General features: G+C 46.7%; 1 protein-coding gene across 2 annotated transcripts in view; it reads left to right on the top strand.

Moving 5' to 3' along the window:
• The window catches only part of cep85l (centrosomal protein 85, like), a 77,720-nt gene that overhangs the window by 19,500 nt on the left and 36,424 nt on the right, over positions 1-21,796 (top strand). For both annotated transcript variants that reach the window (XM_035774833.2, XM_035774832.2), the window contains one exon: positions 21,047-21,765. In XM_035774833.2, the coding sequence (XP_035630726.2) occupies positions 21,047-21,765 (719 nt within the window). The remainder of the gene's footprint in view (positions 1-21,046; positions 21,766-21,796) is intronic.

Genomic DNA, 21,796 nt, shown 5'->3' on the forward strand with positions numbered 1-21,796 from the left:
GACTCATAATTACTTCAGGGGTGCCTTTGGCTTCACCACGGTGGTTCTGGGTAAAACAGGCCCATCAGATGGTTGGCTGTAAAGCTTTTTATTGAGAGGTTGTGTTGCAGAGGTGAACAGATTGGTGGTTCATGTCAATTTCCTGTTTAAGACTCCTCCCAATGTTTGATGTAATGTTCTGCCATGGTTAACTACTCCATGTAAGGTGACATTTTTATTTGTTTATTTAACCAGATAAGTTGACTGAGAACACATTCTCATTACAGCAACAACCTGGGGAATAGTTACAGGGATGTAAGAGCCCATTGGAAGCTGGGCATGGTTAGAAATGGAATTTAGCCAGGACACTGGGGTTAAGACAGCGCCCTACACAGGGCAATGTCCCCAATGACTGCCCTGGGGCATTGGGATATTTATTTTTATAGACCAGAGGAAAGAGAGACTCCTACTGGCCCTCCAACACCACTTCCAGCAGCATCTGGTCTCCCATCCAGTAAATGACCAGGACCAACCCTGCTCAGCTTCAGAGGTAAGCCAGCAGTGGGATACAGGGTGGTACACTGCTAGCCAACATCTTAATCAAAACCAAGTTAAGGTCCTCCTGATATCAGATCAGCAGTTGTTTGTGGAGTGACAGGGACAGTGCAGTAAAATTCCATGCTTGAGTTCCAGCAACTGTCATTCTCTCGAGGTTACTACAGGCTCCGTCTGTACACCATAAGCATAGATTCTCCCAGGTTCTTATTTTGGCCCCGTGGAGACATCCAGATCCATGGGGTGCTTTACGTAATGCAGGTCGAGCCCAGGCCGTCACCGGGGTGTTAGGTTACCAGGGAGATGATGGGCAGTTGGGAGAGGCAACCTGAGCTGAGCACAGTGACACATGGGCCAGGAATAAACACGGAGGTGGCCCAAGACATGCAGGAAGGATGCTTGGCATTCCCCTTAGCCCTCTATTAATACTAAAGAACACCCAAGCGTATCGATGAAGGGCAAGTTGGCACTCACTCCATCACAAAGGATTTACACTCATCACTCAACCCTGTGCATCAATAGTGGGTGTCAGGTCTGTAGCTCAACATGTCTCTGTTCCATTCTTCATCGTCCCCCACTCTTGCAAGCCCTTGTGCGACCAATTCCAGTTGTTTGAAAGGTAAGTCCGGGATAGGCTCACCTTTTGGAGGGAATTCGGGAACCATTGTTTCCAGTTAAAAGGGGCCAGCAACTGCTCCCCTCTGTGCTTTTTATGGTGTCTACTGAATTTAGGCAGCTTAACTATCCATGTAGATTTTCTGTCTAGAATCCTTGTTTCTAGTTGGCCATTTTGGAGTAAGTGTCTAAATCTCCTGTTCATCCGAACCTAATTTACACCTCCCAGAAGAGACCTAAGTAGAGAGGTTGTTCTGAAATGAGATTTGGTGTAGCTTTGCACCATCCCAAGCACGCTCGGGCCAGTTGGGGCTCATCTCATTAGCGTTTGACTGCGAGGGGGGTAATTATGTCAGGCTGTGATTGAAGGGAGTGAGGGGTATTGTTTGGGCAAGGCCCCCAGTGCCCTGCCCCGTCACCCCTCTAGTCCCTAACACAACCGCTAGACCAGCTGCTCCGCTCTCATCTCACTAATGATGGGTTAGGATAGGCCACACAAAGACTTGGCAAGGACCATCCTTCACTGAAGTTAGCAAAGTTAGCTATTGTGTACCTGAATATGACATTTCCTGCTGGGTAATATGTCAGATGGGTCTTTAGCCTAGGCTAAGTCTTGAAAATGGAAACATACCCACTTGGAGAGTCCAGTCCAAAATGTCAGCAATGTTATCAAGATTCTTGTTTTGTTTTGTGTTCACCGAATAGTTACTGTGATTGGATCCACTCACATGTAGCCTATTTGGTAAAGGTTAGACCTAATAGTAGAGTTAGGCCTACATTGATCCTACATATTTGGAAGAGCCTTTAATCCCTGTCCACTCATGCATAAGCAGATGGGTATTTGTTTGTCCATTATGCTAGTTTTCATATGCTAATCCCTGTCATGGAAATTCTACACAGGGACACTCGAAGTCCATCTTAAATGAATCATTATTTATTATCAGCGCCTAAGAAAGGTTCCAAACAACTCAATGCACCAAGTACACATGTTGATCAGGAGCTCCACCGGGGCAGTCCCGTTAGTTCTCTTACATACAAGTTATATTTGAAGTTATTCGTAAATAATTAGTCCTTGACGTTTGCTTCATTCATGTGACCGACCAATACTGGGTCATGCACGTGACAGACCAATACCTCACGAGGCCTCTTCTCTCTAAGCTGAAACCTTGAAACTAAGATATCTTTCATTCTCAGAACAAGGTTCTCGGCGTACTGCCAAATTGCAGATACTGATAGTGAGGATTTGTTCAATCAGTCACATAAATTGGTTATTAGAAAAGCACAAACATAACATTTTCTATCACATCCTGCTGTGAGGTACAGGACAGTATGCTAACGCTAACTGCTAGCCACTGTAGCCAGCATATTTCCATACGTAGAATGTATGCACACATGACTGTAAGTCGCTTTGGATAAAAGCGTCTGCTAAATGGCATATATTATTATATATTATTATATTATTATTATATTATTATATTATATTATATTTTTCATTTTATTTCCCCCTAACCCTACCACCCGCTCCCCTAATTGGAGTAAACTAATGGACAACAATACTCAGGCTTCTACTTCCAGCTTATACATACTATATACATTTTACGGATACAATGTATTTTGCAATTAGTTATCTTTTGTTTGTTTTTAGTCCTACCCTTCAGCTACCTTCCCTCCCATCTATCTCTGAAGACCATCCAGTTTGACTTCTATTTGCCATATATTTTCAAACTTTGCTGTTTCACAAAAGTTCTGAACCTGTATACGTTTTACGGACACAGTATATTTTACATTAGTTATCGTGTTGTTTTTATGAAAGATTTTTGTTGTTGTTGCTAAAAGTATTATTATATTATTGATTGATTGACTATGACTTTTCAAATCACCCAGCAGTGCTATTTGCAGAGTTAGCTCCACGTAAATGTTGCAATTCTTCAGCCATTCCTGGACTTGCGACCAAAAACAAGCTACATATGGAGAGTACCAAAACACGTGATCTAATGATTCTGTCTTTTCGCAGCAAATTCTCCAGAGCTGGAATGGTTGTATCCCCCATATATATAACATTCTATTGGTTGCAAGAATTTTGTATAATCATTTTGAATCCGGTGTCGTTTTGCGTATCAGTGCCATGGAATCAGAACATCGAAAATCTCTTCCCAACTATTTTGCAGTCTGTATGGCACAGCTGTCAATTATTTGGTCCTTAAATGAAACTGGTATACTTTCTTATTCATCACCATTTTCTTTAAACAATTTTGGTCTTTTAATGCAGGGCCGAGAGTCAAGTTTCTTACTTTTTCCCCCTTCCACTTGCGTCATCCATTTTTGCAGTAATGCTGCAATTAATTAGCCAGCATATTTGCTGATCCTGTGGCTGTGCGCTAATATGCAGTAGCTAGCTAGCGCAGTTTGCTTTAATAGTGTCATAAATAATAAGCAGTGTTCTTTTGTTCTCCTGGATCTCCCCAGCCTCTTCCTCTCTGAAGCTCCCTCTCGCTCACTGAGCCTCTGACTTAGATACGGATGAATCAGAGCTAGTTAGTTTCTCCGCTGGGACCAGGGATCAGTGCTTGCATGTGTGAGAGTGTGTGTGTGTGTGAGAGAGAGTGGTGTGTCTTATCGTTCTCTGCTATAATGTGAGTCACAGTCGGGCTGAACGCAGCTCCATCTTCCCTCGTCTTCGCAGAGATGCTTTTGGCAGTGGTGACATGTTTTTTTACGCACCCCATGTGATCGGGTGTTGATTTGGACATCTGCATTCACAAAGGGAATGGTCTCCCTGCTGCTTTTCCTGCTGTTATGGTACCGCTGTGGAGAGAATGAACAAACCTGGTGTTAAGGTAGTTCTGTACAGTTTAGTATAGTTTGTGTCTTTCTTTGTCTCTCAGGCTCAAAGAAAGACACAGTTTGACATTTGAATTTGTAGTCGTGTGCTGTAAGGCGTCCGTTGGCTCCAATGTCTGCACTGCTGGCATCAACACGTATTCCACAAACAAAATATGCGGATGTAGGAAGAGGATGCATAATGAACCTTGAGAAGCTAAAACTCAGCGCAAACAATGACAATTGTGAAGGATAATAAGCTACTGTACTAGCTTGCATGCTAACCTGGATACTCCATTTAGCTAAGTCCACAATGCATGTTAGCGTTCTGTTAGATTCTGTTATTTACACAGTGCTGTTAGCTGCATTTCTGTTTCCCATAATCTTTTAATAAAAACCAAATCCTCTTACAGCGATCCTGGACCCTTTCAAGGAACGTAACCCCAACTTGATTAACACCTCATTTAGTGGATGTTGTAAAAGGCCTCTTTGTATATAATCTCGTGGGATATTAGTTGGATTTCTGAAATAAACCGGAGGGCCACCAACTGCTCTGAATCTGTTCTGTAGTTTGGGGGGCTTGACAGGACAGGATGTGTCAGACGAGGGGTTGGCGTGGCGGTGTGAAGACAGGGCGAGGTCCTAGTTCATGTATGGATTAGGCTTGTCATTCGACTTGGAGTTGAGCCATGTGTACATATGGGGCCTCCTGCAGCCTTCATCGCTGCCCTTTGTAATTAGTGGGACCCCCCCAGAGTTAATCTAAGGGCGATGAAAAGACAGAACCCAGTTTGTCTGACTGACTGTCAGTTGGTGCCTGGTGCGCACACTGTCCATCGTTGACCCGCTGATACAGGCTAGCATGGGTAGAGGGGAAATTGAATGAGGTCGACGAGTGAGGGAAAGTGTGTGTGTAGTTGTGTGCGTGTGTGTTTGTCTGCATTATGAGTCTGGTTTGTTTTCTGCTCTAGTAGTGGGAAGGGGATGACTGTAAATACAACGCACAATGGCTGTCTTCTAGATGAAGGCTTGATAGATATTTCACCAGTTTCTCCCACCTCCTGCAGGGTTCCCAAGGAAACCAAACTTTCCCTTTTCTCTCTCTCTCTCTCTCTCTCTCTGGCAGCCCTTGGCTCGTCTCTGTCAGATTTCCATTCCTCCGCTGAATGTGCACTTTAAAAACAGCTCTTCATCTCTTTATTCTCTGGATGCATCTCAAGTCCATTTTTTCTGTCATTTTTCCTTGATTGGTTTCTCGAACCCGAAAACAGCGAGTGAATTCCACAGTGACAATGTTGTAATGTTGCGGAGGTAGGTTTCGTTGTGTCTGATTTGCCACCCTCGTAGATAAAGAAACCATCCACGCATTTCTAATAGGATAATCGTCCATCCTGAACTGATCTGTGATTTAAAGCTTTTTGAAGAGTTTGGAGGCAAATCCTGCCCAGGGAGACTGTAGTGTGTGCAAATCCACTAACAACGAGTAGAGACACGACTAGGTTAGCACCTCTCGCTGGATTACACACACTTCATATTCCTCTTTAAATCCATGTTACATAGATGTACCTGGAGGAGAAGGATAACTGAATGGAGCTGGATGTAACTGAGATGACACACACAGGAAGTATCTATGCCAGCTTAAAATGACATGGCCCCCTAGCGAGGATCTGCCTGTTAAGGCAATTCTCTGAGCGACAGGATGAGAGACCAGAAAGGAGTGCATGTCCAAGGTCTGTTCTCCAGATACACAGCCTGTTTTTCACCATGTTAAATAACACCACTCTGAGGAGGATGGACGCATAGGAGGAAGATACTCGCAGTATCCTGTGTCTGACCATAGGAAGATCAAGTTCTTTGGGGGGTTTTGTATAGGCATCATCATAACTAGGGTCTTTTTCAGGGACGTCTCGTAGAGAGAGGCACAACGTGTTATTAGACTGCAAATCCCAGCACCCACCTGAAGGTGAAGTGGTTCAAAAATGGTCATGGTATTTGGTTTGGACTGGTGGTTAGTGGAATGGGCCAAATTATATTGCTTAGCTTAGCTTTCTTCTGCATGGTGGCAAAATGAACGAGATTCATTTTCAGCCCAGGAGTCGCAAGCCCTCAACTGGTTTCACTTTCTAAGATGTATGTTCTCCATGTGGCTCTTCTAAGCATTTCAGAAATCCCAAATATTATTTTAATGAATGATAATGGGATTAAAAGCTTTGCCGGTCTCAGTCTGTGAATGAACGGTTTCTCAGTTTGAAATCAGCTCGAACCGGTGGAACTAAAAACCCCGGGGGTGGGGGGTCCTTCTGAAAACAAATGGAGGTGCTGAATGAGGTCACTCCACTAATCTCCTCTCTTCTAAAACCCAAAAGGTTGTTATTTTGAGCTGTTTTAAGGTCGTTCATGGCCATTCTTCTAACCGCCTTGCTCTGAGATTGTAGGGTTTATGCCGAGCGATGTCTAATTTCTGGTGTCACTATGGCGTCTTCCCTTTGCTGTAGGCTATAACAGTAATTGACATCAGATGTTAGCTATTATGGCTTTGATAGGGCTGTTGTGGTAGGTGCACTTTAGCACCCAGTGTGTGATGGAGGCGCCTTTCGTCCGTCAATCGGTCCCAGCTTCAGTGCCTTTCTGGGCACACGTACCTGTCAGTCTGAGAGACCACCGGGCAGGAGGTGGAGCTGACACACACACACACACACCTCTCTCCCTCCTCCCGGCTATCTCCCTCTTCGCCTCTCTTGTCTTCCCATTCTCTTTTCCTACCCTAAGGAATAACCACAGATACAGTAAACACAAATGCAGCACACTCACCTCTCGCCATCTTTCCTGTCGTAAAAACCTCCACTTAGCCCTTCTCTCCTTCTCTGCCCCCCTCTTGTCACGTGCCACATAAAATACAAATGGCCAATCGATCCCTCTCTTGCTGAGTGTGTTCATGTAGCCTGCAGGCCCCTGGGGCAGGAAGCATTACAGCTCATTATCTCATGTCTTACCTCTCTCTCTCTCTATCTAAAACTGAAGTCTATCCCTATCACATACAGATGAGCCGAGACACCCTGGACTTAATGGAAGAAACCAGGAGGGATGAGGTGAGAGGGAAGCGGCCCTGCTTTATTACAGAGGCATGAGGAGCATGGCAGGAGTTGATTACAGTATGGCTAACAGGGTGTTACAGTCCCCACCCAGGTTCCAGGGCATGCACTAGAAATACTTACCCCTTAGTGTTAAAGGCAAGGGGCTCTAATGCAAATGTTACTTTAATGAGCTAAGGGAAGGATACAGGAGCTAGGCTGGAGTTAGGCTACAGAGCCATGTGCACTGATACACCAGTGGAATGCATATTGATGACATGCAGCGTGCTGCTGGGTTTGCGTTCCTGGGAGCTGCTGATGGAAGGATGTGAATTAGCTACAGGAAGGAAGAGGAAACTCGGTGATAAATCGTGTGATTTGAGGTGACTGAAGTGAGGTAATCCATGGATCGTCTCTGTGACTTGGAGGAACGACAGGGAACAAACCGACTGTTTTAGGTGTCGATTGAGAACTTAACAGTTATATGACAGTAATTCCCCCGGTCTCGGTGTAGACTGGCCGCTGACTATCTGCCGACTCATCTGAAGCCATACTCTGTTGCCGTCAGCCAGTGTTATTGGACAGCTGAGCCCAGTCATATGTCTCCTCTCTCTTTATGAAGTCCGTCTCTCAGCTCTGACAGGCCTGATGGCTCAGCACTTCTCCCCAGACCCAGCCAGCTTTCCTGTCCTGTACAGGCTTGTTTTATCTAGTCGGCTACGGACACAGTATAATTGGCGAGGCAAGCCAAGCGTTCTCACTAACACTATGCTGACCCCTTTTGCTTCTGCTTTGGGTCGGTTAGGCTGCTGAGAGAGAGAGAGAGAGCGAGCAAGCGAGAGGGAGTGTGAGAAAGATAAAGAGAGGGATGGCGAGATAGGGAGAGAGACCGAGGGAGGTGGTCTATATTCATACATCCAGCTGGCCGGTCTCTCTGACTGTGTCCCTCCTTCAACAGGGCTCCATTAACCCTGATGACTGGGAGATTAGAGAGGGATATATGAACACACACACTGGGCCATAGGACCATCTGTCCTCTTGCACACACACACACACACACACACACACACTGGCCTCGGTGGGATTATTGTGCAGCACTGCCTGTGGTCCAGCCATGTAGACACTGTTTTTACGATACTCATCTGGGGCACATACTGTGCACACGCAGGCGTACGACATACTGGGCGGAAATATACTGCCCACACTTGTTTACGCTCTATCACGGAGGTTTTGGGCTTGAGGACTCTTACATGAATTTTGGATTTGGAGGACTGTTACATAAGACCGCAGCCGAACTGGGCACACACACACACACACACACACACACACACACACACACACACACACACACACACACACACACACACACACACACACACACACACACACACACACACACACACACACACACTTCATCAAAGCTGCTGCTCAGCCACTAAAGGTGTTACGCAACCGGATTGGATGCTGCTGCTCCCCACTTGTCCCTTCGAATTAGCCTCGAGCTTGTTTATTGTTGACAGGCGGAATGCATAACCGGTAGGATGTTTACAATCCAAATCAACAGCCGTAATGACTGCTAACCCTGGCTCGCGTCTCTGCTGATGGCCGCTAAAACTGTGCTCCTCGTTGGCCCGTGCTCAGCTCAGACAGCACACCCTGCCCGCCCTCTCTTACAATCCTCTCCTGTCCTATGTGGCGACTCATATTTCAGCTGGTGCCCTTGGCTCTGTCTGTACCCTGCGTCCTAGCTCTATCTCTCTGGTTACATCAACACGTCTCTTCCCTGAAGCATGCTTATTGAGTCCAGGACAGGAGCGAGTTGGCAGGGCTAGCTAGCTAAGTGCTGTCTGTGGTGACGCAACACAAGTGGAGCAAGAGTTCCACTACCGCTCAGATGACAGCTAGCAGGACAGGCATGTCGTGACACGAGGAGCGCCGGCTGACAGGAAGCCAACGTTACCGTTTTCCCAGTTGGATTCCACCTCACTACATGAATAGATTAGGTTGATGTGCTTCGTTTATGATGGTGAGTTTTGAAGCCGCGTGGTGGTCTTTGCAGATTGAATGGCATCGTGTGAGCTGGTCTGTAAACAAACGTCAAAAGTCTGATGAATGATGATATTGACGGACATGAAAACATGTTAGGATCAGTACAATTGAAAGGTATTGGAAAAAGGGGCTGCTGTGACTGCTGTGACTGATGGGGAGGCTGCTGTGACTGATGACATCATATTCCTGAGCCTACCATGAGTCTGTTCAGTCACCTGATTCTTCCTGTGTTTTTTTGACAGGCAGGACAGAGGCTACTTTTTACCCAGGCAGGGGTCCTTCCACTTCCTTACGTCATGTCTCTGAGTGGCTGGACCATAGGATGTTTACCCATCCCGAATTAAACCTGAATCAAAACATCCCATTTATATCTCTCTCTCTCTGCAGTTAGCCAAGCAGCAGGACAATAAAGCAGCCCCCTCACCCCCCTCCAATTCCCCCTACTCTGGCCCCTGTCGGACCCCATCTGTAAAAACGGCCGTGTTTTTATAGGAGCCTCATTTTTGGCCCCTGGCCCGGCCCTTGGTTTACGACAATGGAACGTCCAGAGCTCCCGAGTCGCGCACTCTTCCCCGGTGACCCGTCTCCTTGGCGCCGGCGCCGCGGTAACAGCCCGGTGCCCTGAAACCCGAGAGCTGTGGCTAAATACGTGCTAATGTGGCAGAAATGCTAGCAGGCTACCTCCTACGCTCCCTGGGAGAAAGGCTGTATATAAAGGGGGAAGAAACGCCGTCTAACATGTTGTCTGACACATACACACTTAGCAATATACGCACTCATTGTCTCACACCTACAACACATACCATCTTTCACACACACACACACACACACACACACACACACACACACACACACACACACACACACACACACACACACACACACACACACACACACACACACACACACACACACACACACACACACACACACACACACACACGTTATCGTATACTCATCCACATATTCTTAAACACATGCTCACAAGGCCACAGAGTGAACACACACTCTCTCTCAGACACACAAATTCTCTCTTCAAAACCGCCGCACATACTAAGTGAGGCCCACACCATAGAGCTGTTGATTGGCGAATAGATGCGTGTGTGGGATTGCTCAACAGGGCCTGGCTGGTGGAACACATCATGAGGCTGGTTTCTATTGACAGTGATGATGATGACGATGATGACGCAACCTCACCACCACCACCTCCCAAGCGTTCGATCAGGTGGCATGTTGTTGATCTGAGACCACTCAGTCTGTCACACTGCTGTTGTTGTCCCTTTCTCCCCTTCTCTCTTCTCACTGCTATTTTCTTCACCAGGACTCGGTGTCCTGCAATCACGTAGGATAACTGTGCGGTGTGAGTCATTGGGCGTTTGGCTGTTTTGGATGCTGTTCAAGATCCTGTGATATAAGACGGAGCTCATCGCCTCCCCTCAGTGTTACTTGGACCAGATACTGTTTGGCCTAAAGGAACGCTGTGGCCACGTGATCCATCCAGTCCAAATCCAGCCCTGTTCTGTTGATGTTCAGGCTAACAGAGATCACCCTGATCCACTTGTATCCTCTTTTGGGTATTGCAGCACAGCCTCATCCTGCTGGCTCTGGACAGTTGATCTTGTCCTGTCACCCAGTGAGTGTCATCGGACAGCAGTGAGAAGGGGTTGCTGTGAAAGGCCACTGAACCTGGTGGGTGGCTCGCTGTGACCCTGCTGGGCCAATAGAGGCAGGGGTGTGTGTGTTAGGCTGGTGTTTGTGAGGCAGTGGGATATGTGTCCGTGTGTGTGTGGCTGGGGCTCGAGAGCCAACGGGGTATGAAGTGTACGGGGTATGAAGTGTACGTGGCAGGACACACTGCACCCTTCTGCCTGCCTGCACAGTGAGGACAGGCTGGCTGAGTCAGGGGGCAGAGAGCCAGATGGGGCTAACTGTGGCTAACCGAGGGAGGCTACAGACTACAAAATCAGAGAGGCAGAATAATACTGATGTAAAAAATGCAGAAGCCCATTCTGTCATTTTTTTTCAACATTAAAATTCCTGGTTTCTTGCTATAATTACCAGCCAATATTTTACAGTGATTTTAAAGAACTAAAAAAAAGAACATTTTGTAAGGTTATGAGAGGCAGAGGCGAGCTATGCTAAGCTATGCATTGCGTGCTCGTGAGGTGACGCTCGCAGTAGCAGGCTTGTTTCAATGAATCCGCCTATTTGTAGTCTCTGTGATGGAAACACCACAATCTGCTACTTCACTTAACATCGAGAATAATCCCCTGCTGTAGGACAGATGGGGGGGGCTTTAGCAGCGAGGTGAACGTATGGAAAGGAGCAGGAGGAATTCTCGTCAGTGACAGGGAGGATGGGGGGGTGAGAGAGGGGGGAAAGAGAAAGGAGTGGGATTCATGAGTGGTAGGGACAAGGTGGAGGGGCTGAGCGGAGGAGAGGCTCCTCCTCGTTTACTGTAGCTATCTATCGCTATCTACACTATATATACAAAAGTATGTGGACACCCGTTTCAAATGAGTGGATTCGGCTATTTCAGCCACACCCGTTGCTGACAGGTGTACAGAATCGAGCAAACAGCCATGCAATCTCCATAGACGAGCATTGGCAGTAGAACGGCCTTACTGAAGAGCTCAGTGACTTTCAACGTGGCACCGTCATAGGATGCCACCTTTCCAACAAGTCAGTTATGTCAAATTTCTGCCCTGCTAGAGCTGCCCCGGTCAACTGTAAGATCTGTTATTGTGAAGTGGAAATGTCTAGGAGCAAGAACGGCTCAGCTGAGAAGTGGTAGGCCACACAAGCTCACAGAACGGGACCACCAAGTGCTGAAGCGCGTAGCAAGTAAAAAACGTCTGTCCTCAGTTGCAACACTTGAAACACCGTTTCAAACTGCCTCTGGAAGCAACGTCAGCACAATAACTATTCGTCAGGAGCTTCAAGAAATGGGTTTCCATGGCCGAGCAGCCGCACAACAGCCTAAGATCACCATGTGCAATGCGAAGCGTTGACTGGAGTGGTGTAAAGCTCGCCACCATTGGACTCTGAAGCAGTGGAATCACGCTTCACCATCTGGCAGTCTGACGGACAAATATGGGTTTGGCAGATGCCAGAAGAACACTACCTGCCCCAATGCATAGTGTCAACTGTAAAGTTGGGTGGAGGAGGAATAATGTTCTGGGGCTGTTTTTCATGGTTCGGGCTAGGCCCATTAGTTCCAGTGGAGGGAAATCTTAATGCTACAGCATACAATGACATTCTAGACAATTTTGTGCTGCCAACTTTGTGGAAACAGTTTGGGGAAGGCCCTTTCCTGTTTCAGCATGACATTGCCCCCGTGCACAAAGCGAGGTCCGTACAGAAATGGTTTGTCGAGATCACTGTGGAAGAACTTGACTGGCATGCACAGAGCCCTGACCTCAACCCCATTGAACAGGCCTAATTGTCCAACATCAATGCTTTTGTGGCTGAATGGAAGCAAGTCCTCGCAGCAATGTTCCAGCATCTAGTGGAAAGCCTTCCCAGAAGAGTGGAGGCTGTTATTGCAGCAAAGGGGGACAACTGCGGATTAATGGCCATGATTTTGGAATCAGATGTTCAACAAGCAGTTGTCCACATTTATTTATTTTAATTTTACTTTTATTTAATTAGGCAAGTCAGTTAAGAACATATTCTTATTTTCAATGACGGCCTAGGAACAGTGGGTTAACTGCCTTGTTCAGGGGCAGATTGACAGATTTTTACCTTGTCAGCTTGGGGATTCAATCTTGCAACCTTTCGGTTACTAGTTCAACACTCTAACCACTAGACTACCTGCCGCCCCACATACTTTTGGTCATGTACTGTGGTGTATCTCTATGTAGCTCTACATTCTGCAGCTGACTGTTAATGGCCATCATTTGGCCTGGAACACAAAAGGGCTGTGATTTTCGTTGCTAGATGCAGGAACATTGTAAGGAGGCTCTCCCCAGCTCTGTGAGCTGTGGTAGGGAAGGGCTGTGTACTACCAGCACCAGGCTTCCGCAGGCCTAGTTCCCCATCTATCGCTGTCTCTCTCTCTCACTTGTGCTCTCTCTCTCTCTCTCTCTCTCTCTCTCTCTCTCTCTCTCTCTCTCTCTCTCTCTCTCTCTCTCTCTCTCTCTGTCTCTCTCTCTCTCGCTCTCTCTCTCGCTCTCTCTCTCTCTGTCTGTAGCCCTGTTTTTCTCTACTGCCGCAATGCAAATCATAACCAGATGAGTCTATTCTGGGTGCGTTAAACTCCGTCTGAAATTACCTCCCTGACTATATAAGGGTGGGAAACACAGACTTCGACCTCCAATTTTTTTATTTTTTTTATTGTGTAATGAATAACAGCTGTTAAAATGTGTGTCTGTTTTAGGCTCTTGCCCCTCTTTGATTTCATACAATAACATCTGAAATCACTCTTAATGGCTCACATCACAACACCATCATCCCAGATACCCTGGACCCACTCCAACTCGCATACCGCCCCGGCAGATCCGCAGATGACGCGGTCTCTATTGCACTCCACGCTGCACCTCTCCCACCTGGACACCTATGTGAGAGTGCTGCTCATTGACTACAGTTCAGCGCTCAACGCCTTAGTGCCCTTCAAGCTCATCACCTAATCTAAGGACCCTGGGACTGAACACCTCCCTCTACAACTGTGGATCCTGGACTTCCTGACGGGCCACCACCAGATGGCGAGGGTAGGCAACAGCACATCCACCACGCTGACCCGCAACACGTGCCAGGGCAAAGACCTCTCCCTCAACGTCAGCAAGACAAAGGAGCTGATCTTGGGACTACACGGAAACAGAGGGCCAAGCACGCACCGATTCACATCGACGGGGCTGTAGTGGAGTAGGTTGAGAGCTTCAAGATTCTCATTGTCTACATCACTAAGGATCTATCGTGGTCCACACACACCAACACAATTGTGAAGAGGGCATGACAATGCCTCTTCCCCTCAGGAGGCATGGGCCCTCAGATCCTCAATTGAGAGCATCTTGACTGGCTGCATCATCACTTGCTATGGCAGCTGCTTGGCATCCGATCGCAAGGCGCTACAGAGGGTACACCTCTATACCAGGCAGTGTCAGAGGAATCTCCGAAAAATGGTGAAAGACTACAGCCACCCAAGTCATAGACTGTTCTCTCTGCACCAAGTCTGGAACCAACAGGACGCTGAACAGCTTCTACCCAAAAAGCTACCAGGACTATCTGCATTGACCTATTTTTATACTAACTATTTTGACTCATTACTTAAGCTGCTGCTATTCTTTATTATCTATCCTGTTCCCTAGTCCCTTTATTCCTAGTTTAATGTACAGTTCATTCGGAAAGTATTCAGGCCCCTTTTTTAAAACATTTTGTTACGTTACCGCCTTATTCTAAAATGGATTCAATAAAAATAAAAATACTAATCAATCTACAAACAATACCCCATAATGACAAAGCAAATAGTGTTTTTTAGTATTTTTTGCAAATGTATGTATAAAAAATAAACAGAAATACCTTTATATGCATAAGTATTCAGACCCTTTGCTATGAGACTCTAAATTGAGTTCAGGTGCATCCTGTTTCCATTGAACACCCTTGAGATCTTTCTACAACTTGATTGGAGTCAACCTGTGGTAAATTCAATGGATTGGACATGATTTGGAAAGACACACACCTGTCTATATAAGGTCCCAAAGTTGACCGTGCTTGTCAGAGCAAAAACCAAGTCATGAGGTCGAAGGAATTGTCCGTAGAGCACCGAGACAGGATTGTGTCGAGGCACAGATCTGAGGAAGGGTACCCAAAAATGTCTACAGCATTGAAGGTCCCCAAGAACACAGTGGCCACCCTCATTCTTAAATGGAAGATGTTAGGAAGCATCAAGACTCTTCCTAGAGCGGCCCTTGATCTGGGAGGTGACCAAGAACCCGATGGTTACTCTGACAGAGCTCCAGAGTTCCTCTGTTGAGAACCTTCCAGAAGGACAACCATCTCTGCAGCACTCCACCAATTAGGCCTTTATGGTAGAGTGGTCAGACGAAGCCACTCCTCAGTAAAAGGCTCATGACTGCTTGCTTGGAGTTTGCCAAAAGGCACCTAAAGACTCTCAAACCATGAGAAACAAGATTCTCTGGTCTGATGAAACCAAGTTTGAACTCTTTGACCTGAATGCCAAGCGTCACGTCTGGAAGAAACCTGGCACCATCCCTATGGTGAAGCATGGTGGTGGCAGCATGATGCTGTGGGGATGGTTTTCAGCGAGAGGGTGACTAGTCAGGTTCAAGGGAAAGATGAACGGAGCAAAGTAGAGAGAGATCCTTGATGAAAACCTGCTCCAGAGTGCTCAGGACCTCAGACTGGGGTGAAGGTTCACCTTCCAACAGGACAACGATCCTAACTACAGAGCCAAGACAACGCAGGTGTGGCTTCGGGACAGGTCTCTGAATGTCCTTGAGTGGCCCAGCCAGAATCCGGACTTGAACCCGAACATCTCTGACGAGACCTGAAGATAGCTGTGCAGCGACGCTCCCCATCCAACCTGACAGAAGATCCCCCCCAGGTGTGGCAAACTTGTAGCGTCATACCCAAGAAGACTCAAGGCTGTAATCACTGCCAAAGGTGCTTCAAAAAAGTACTGAGTAAAGGGTCTCAATACTTATGTGTATGTCATATTTCAGTTTAAATGTTTTTATGCATTTGAAAAAAATTCTTAAAACCTGTTTTTGTTTTGTCATTGTGGGGTATTGTGTGTAGATTGAGGGGTGAAAAAAAATCAATTTTAGAATAAGGCTGTTACGTAACAATATGTGAAAAAAGTCAAGGGGTCTGAATAATTTCCGAATGTGCTATACATTTCTACCTCAATTACCTCGTACCCCTGCACATCGACTCTGGCACCCCATGTTTACTGGCACCCCATGTTTATAACAAGTTATCATTACTCATTGTGTATTTATTATTCATTTTATTATTATGTTTTGCCTTTTTATTATTTCTCTGTTTTCTTTCTCTCTTCCTTGTTGGGAAGGGCCTGTAAGTAAGCATTTCACTGTTTGGTCTACATCTGTTGTTTACCACGCATGTGACGAATACAATTAGATTAGATTAGAATTTATTTTCTTTGATTTAATAAGGCCTCGATATTTAATCAGCTCTCTTCGCATATTTTTTTATATTTTTACACGGAGCATGTTTGCGCCTAAATTGAAAAATATTGGCAAACACGAAGAAATTAGGAACACAAAGAAAAATATTTGAGGTTATGAAGCTCGAATCCTTCATTTCTCTAGGCACTCTGGTTAAAATGTAAGGTCGCACAGGAAAATATTTAGGCGCATATATGCGAGTAAAATTGTTACGCCGTTGAGCCCTGTTAATAGAGTTTTAATTCAAGCCTGCTGGATCTCAGAGATCTGTATCGCCTTTCAGAACACTTGTTATTGCTTTTTGCTCCAATAACAAGCTTATTGGCATTGCTTAGAATTGTCGTGAGCATATCCTCCCTGCCAGCAGTCCTGTCACCACTTGTCACCATTCTGTGGTGTGGCCTCATTATGCTTGCTCCCTGGTAGCCAACTGTTATATCAGTTACCATCATCATCATGCTAGCATCATCAGGCTGTCAGAGCTGGTTGTCAGTGTTAATACACTGCCCTCTGTACTTCCCCACGTTGACTTTCCCTCCTCCACTAACCCTCCATGCTGTTCCCTACCTCTCAGTGCTTCGTGTGCTGTACTGTAGTGCTGGCATCCAGAGTGGTTAAGGCTGAGTTCACTTCAGTAGCCATTGGAAGCCCAGGGTCAGTCAGTCACAGTGTGCATCTGAATGCCTTTCCAAGTTGTTAGCGCTCAGTGTAGCATGCTTCCTGAGCTCCAGCTGGCCTACAGGAAAAGAGAAACTAGCAGGTCTGAGCCGCAGTCTCCAACAGTAGCCAGCCAGGATATGTCTTCTTCACTTAGAGCTATCCAGACTGGTTTATGTCTACTTAACACCTTCCAGACTGGTTTATGTCTACTTAACACCTTCCAGACTGGTTTATGTCTACTTAACACCTTCCAGACTGGTTTATGTCTACTTAACACCTTCCAGACTGGTTTATGTCTACTTAACCCCTTCCAGACTGGTTTATGTCTACTTAACCCCTTCCAGACTGGTTTATGTCTACTCAAAGCCTTTCAGACTGGTTTATGTCTACTTAACCCCTTCCAGACTGGTTTATGTCTACTTAACCCCTTCCAGACTGGTTTATGTCTACTTAACACCTTCCAGACTGGTTTATGTCTACTTAACCCCTTCCAGACTGGTTTATGTCTACTCAAAGCCTTTCAGACTGGTTTATGTCTACTTAACCCCTTCCAGACTGGTTTATGTCTACTTAACCCCTACCAGACTGGTTTATGTCTACTTAACACCTTCCAGACTGGTTTATGTCTACTTAAACCAGTCTGGAAGGTGTTAAGTAGACATAAACCAGTCTGGAAGGTGTTATGTCTACTTAACCCCTTCCAGACTGGTTTATGTCTACTCAAAGCCTTTCAGACTGGTTTATGTCTACTTAACCCCTTCCAGACTGGTTTATGTCTACTTAACCCCTACCAGACTGGTTTATGTCTACTTAACACCTTCCAGACTGGTTTATGTCTACTTAACCCCTTCCAGACTGGTTTATGTCTACTTAACCCCTACCAGACTGGTTTATGTCTACTTAACCCCTTCCAGACTGGTTTATGTCTAGTCAAAGCCTTTCAGACTACCTGTGTCAGGCTTAGCGTGTATAGAGACAGCAGAAGGCTGGTTAGTGGGTCTGGATGCATAAAACACCTTATCTTTTCCCTTAAAGTGTCCTTAACTTTAAGTCAGTTGCACAAAACATTTTAAGGTGAATTTCCCCGTTAAATTAAGTGGAAAAGTTAAGGGTGCCCACGAGATCCCTTATCGGCTTCATTCAGTATGGATATCAATGTAAATAGCATTTGTGGAGGTGATTGTTGTTTTCATCTGCTCTGGTTACAAAAGGAAAACATCAACCAGCTAGCTACTTAGCTAAACAATGGAAGATGCACAATCTATGGCTACAAAACTAGTTACTTAGCTAAACAATGGAAGATGCACAATCCATGGCTACAAAGCTAGCTAGTTAGCTAAACAATGGAAGATGCACAATCCATGGCTACAAAGCTAGCTAGTTAGCTAAACAATGGAAGATGCACAATCCATGGCTACAAAGCTAGCTACTTAGCTAAACAATGGAAGATGCACAATCCATGGCTACAAAGCTAGCTACTTAGCTAAACAATGGAAGATGCACAATCCATAGCTACAAAGCTAGCTACTTAGCTAAACAATGGAAGATGCACAATCCATGGCTACAAAGCTAGCTAGTTAGCTAAACAATGGAAGATGCACAATCCATGGCTACAAAGCTAGCTACTTAGCTAAACAATGGAAGATGCACAATCCATGGCTACAAAGCTAGCTACTTAGCTAAACAATGGAAGATGCACAATCCATAGCTACAAAGCTAGCTAGTTAGCTCTAAGTACTATTTAAGCTAGCTTGACGTACTTAATATAAACAAGTTGAGAAAAAAGTAACTACAAGAAACGTGATTTATTATCTTCTGAAGCAATTTGGTTATCCTGTCTTGATTGCTATCTGACAAAATTAAAGCAATCTCTTTGACGAGACATTAGTCAGTAAATTATGTCTCCGTGGTATCCAGATACTCTTTCTGCCATCCATACCTTCAAACTACTGTAAAGGCCCTTACCTAAGGAAATATTTGAGGGGCTCTATTCCTTAAGGTTAACCCTAACGCTTGATGTTTTATGCAGCCGGGCCCTGGTTTAGAGTCACCTCTTCCTCAGACCAGGTTATTGCACGTAGCCAGCTAGGGAAGGAAGTGTCTCATGTGTGAGACTAGGTTTAGAGTGGCAGCCGGTCCTGTGTGGAACGGGCTGTCTGAGCCTAACTTGCCCCACCTCCACCCTTCAACCCCCAGCCCCTTCCAGCTGCTCTAGCATTTGCCCTGACACTCAAAAGTGTTAACAAAGGAGCACTTTGTCAGAACCTCGACGAGCCACGTGCCTCTGTCTTTGTTAACGGCCCAACCGCTAATGGTTTCCTGGGGGGCTCAAGGTGAGCGCAAACTGAACAACAACAAGGAGCAACGGAATCCGGGTGGTATGGTGGCATGACAACGGGGTCTTTGTCTCAGTACAACGTCAGTTTAAGTAGGCTACTTCAGTACAACTTGAAAACCAGTGAAATTGACCTCCATTCTGAACTAACATTGCTTTCAAAATATTGCCGACAATCTTTTAAGTTGATTGACCTTACAACACAACCAAGCATACAATCATTATGCGTCCCACCCTGCGTCCTTGCTGCTTATATTAGAGAACATTCCGGACAGTGCATGGGGGTTGTTGCTCTGATGTGTGAATTGCCCCAATGACTAATGTGACGTGAGAAGAGCTGACAGAATGACTGCTCTATCTCTTCTCTGACTGGCTGACTCCTCCTTCAAAGTGTCCCTCTGTCACTGTCAGGATAGAGGGGTGTCAGAGCCCTTGGCCTGCTCTCATTTTGGTCACCTATTGTTTAGATTCAGTTGAAGGGAACTTTTCACAGGGTTCGTTAGGGTGAGGAGCAGTTCTGTGCTCCCAGTACTAGAGGGCTCTGGGATGTTGGGAGGACTGCCCTGTCACTCTCAGTCTGGTCCTCTGTCTTCCTCTCTCTCACCTTGTGGAAGATCACTGCCACTGCATGGTTTAGTTGAGCCAACTCCTCTGTGGTGTTAGTTACCATGCAAACCGTTTACAGCATTACAACGGATGACAAAAGAGTTGGCCCAGACAGCGCTAAGACCATCCCAGGCTATTGTCCTCCTCCCACTCTGCCCCAGCTTCAGCCTCCTTTCTCCCTTTCACTGTGGCTTACTCTCTCCTCCCTCTCCCTGTTCCCCCAACTCACCAGCCAGTCTACATGCAATAAGTCTGGAAGGAGTAAATCCCTGCTCTGCTGCATTGCAGAGTCCTCTAGTCTTAATGAGATGCACGGAAGCCCCAGTGGGGGCTTTGATGCCTTAATGTTAGTCTATTGCTGTAAATGAGGAAAGTTGGATATGGGCCACTGGTTGTTGCATCATTGCTATGATGTGCATAAGTAATGGGCAGAACTTATAATTGGTGATGAGTCCGAGTTCACTCCTGTCTATATACCCATGGCTAACTAGTGGCGTTTTATGCTGAGGTACAGTAAAAGTATCATACGGTTTGGTTCATCCAATGATTAATGACAGTGTGACTTTAACTTATGATACTGTCAATCACTTTCAGACCTGCACTGGGGAGCTAATTATCCGTGTCTTGCTTTGGTAGTTAGTCATGTTGGTTTAGAAGGGCCCAGCCATAGACACAGTCCTTTGTTTCCGCCGTGCTTCTTTGTGTGTGACTGGCCACATGTGTCTGTTCCATGAGCGGTGTCCTTTATCGCTCACGTTGCGTGATGTCCCTGAGGCAGCAGTGTTCCTAGTATGTCGTATAAAACACACACACACACACACACACACAAAGACCGTGGGTTATTCATGAGGAACATGGCAGATGAGCCCAGGGCTGACACTATGGGCGGTGCCTCCAACCATATAGTAACACAGTAACACCCCTGCCGAACATCTGAGCCCTCCAGACAGACAGACTGCAGCTTTCTATGAACCAGGAACACATTTTCTAAACTAATAATGCCCAGTAGTCTGAAATGGTCCTTGGAACACACTGTGGAGTACTGTGTTCAGAATTGAAGCACCCCTTTGTAACTAAATTCTACAGTCGTCAGGCAAGAAACTTCCCAAAAAGTTGTGGTTGTGTATTATAGAAATGTATGTCGTTTGGAATATGTAAGATAGTTGAACAAGTCCACCCACACAGTGTTCCTCTCTCCTCTCCTCCAGACCACTCCAGCTCCAGCACCACCTTGTCCTTCCAGCCGCTGCGCTCCCAAGGTGCCCTCCCCACGGCCCACGTCATGCCCTCGCCCTCCACCGGCCCCAAGCTCAGCACAGTGCCCTCCCCTGGGAGCAACCCCTGGTCTTCCTGCCAGCTGCCCTCGCCCCTCGACAGCCCCCTGGACATGAAGGACCCCCGGCCTGTCCGACGTTGGTCCTCCCTCACCCGCCTCAGCCCCCAGGAGAAGACCATCCCCGGGGGTCGGGCCACGTACCGCTCTGACCCCCATGGCTCCCTGGACAGAGGGGTGCTCTACGGTTACAGACATGACCCTCTGGGCCCCACGGACCCCTACCTATCCCACCTGCACTCCCCAGGGGCCGAGGCCAGGTACAAGTACCCCCTGAGTACTAAGACAGACTCTCACTCTGCCTGCTCGTCCCCACTCAAACCCAACACCTTAGACCTGACCTACAGTGCCTTACCGGAGACCAAGCACCCTGGCGTCGGGCTGACGGTACCCAGCCAGAGGGGCCTACCACTGGGCCACCAGACAGTAGGAGGGTCCCCCATCCAGCCAGCAGTGAGGACCCAGATGTGGCTGAGTGAGCAGATGGAGTACCGGCCCCCCGGCCCCGGGCCAGAGCTGTGTGGGGCCCTGTCGTCCTGGCAACAGGAGCAGCAGCAGAGGGAGAGGCTACGGCAAGAGGCCGAGCTCAACCAGGTGAGAGGTGTATTGGGGGAGTAGACTACAG

This window comes from Oncorhynchus keta, chromosome 8 (genome assembly GCF_023373465.1).
Source record: "Oncorhynchus keta strain PuntledgeMale-10-30-2019 chromosome 8, Oket_V2, whole genome shotgun sequence".
Lineage (NCBI taxonomy): Eukaryota > Metazoa > Chordata > Actinopteri > Salmoniformes > Salmonidae > Oncorhynchus > Oncorhynchus keta.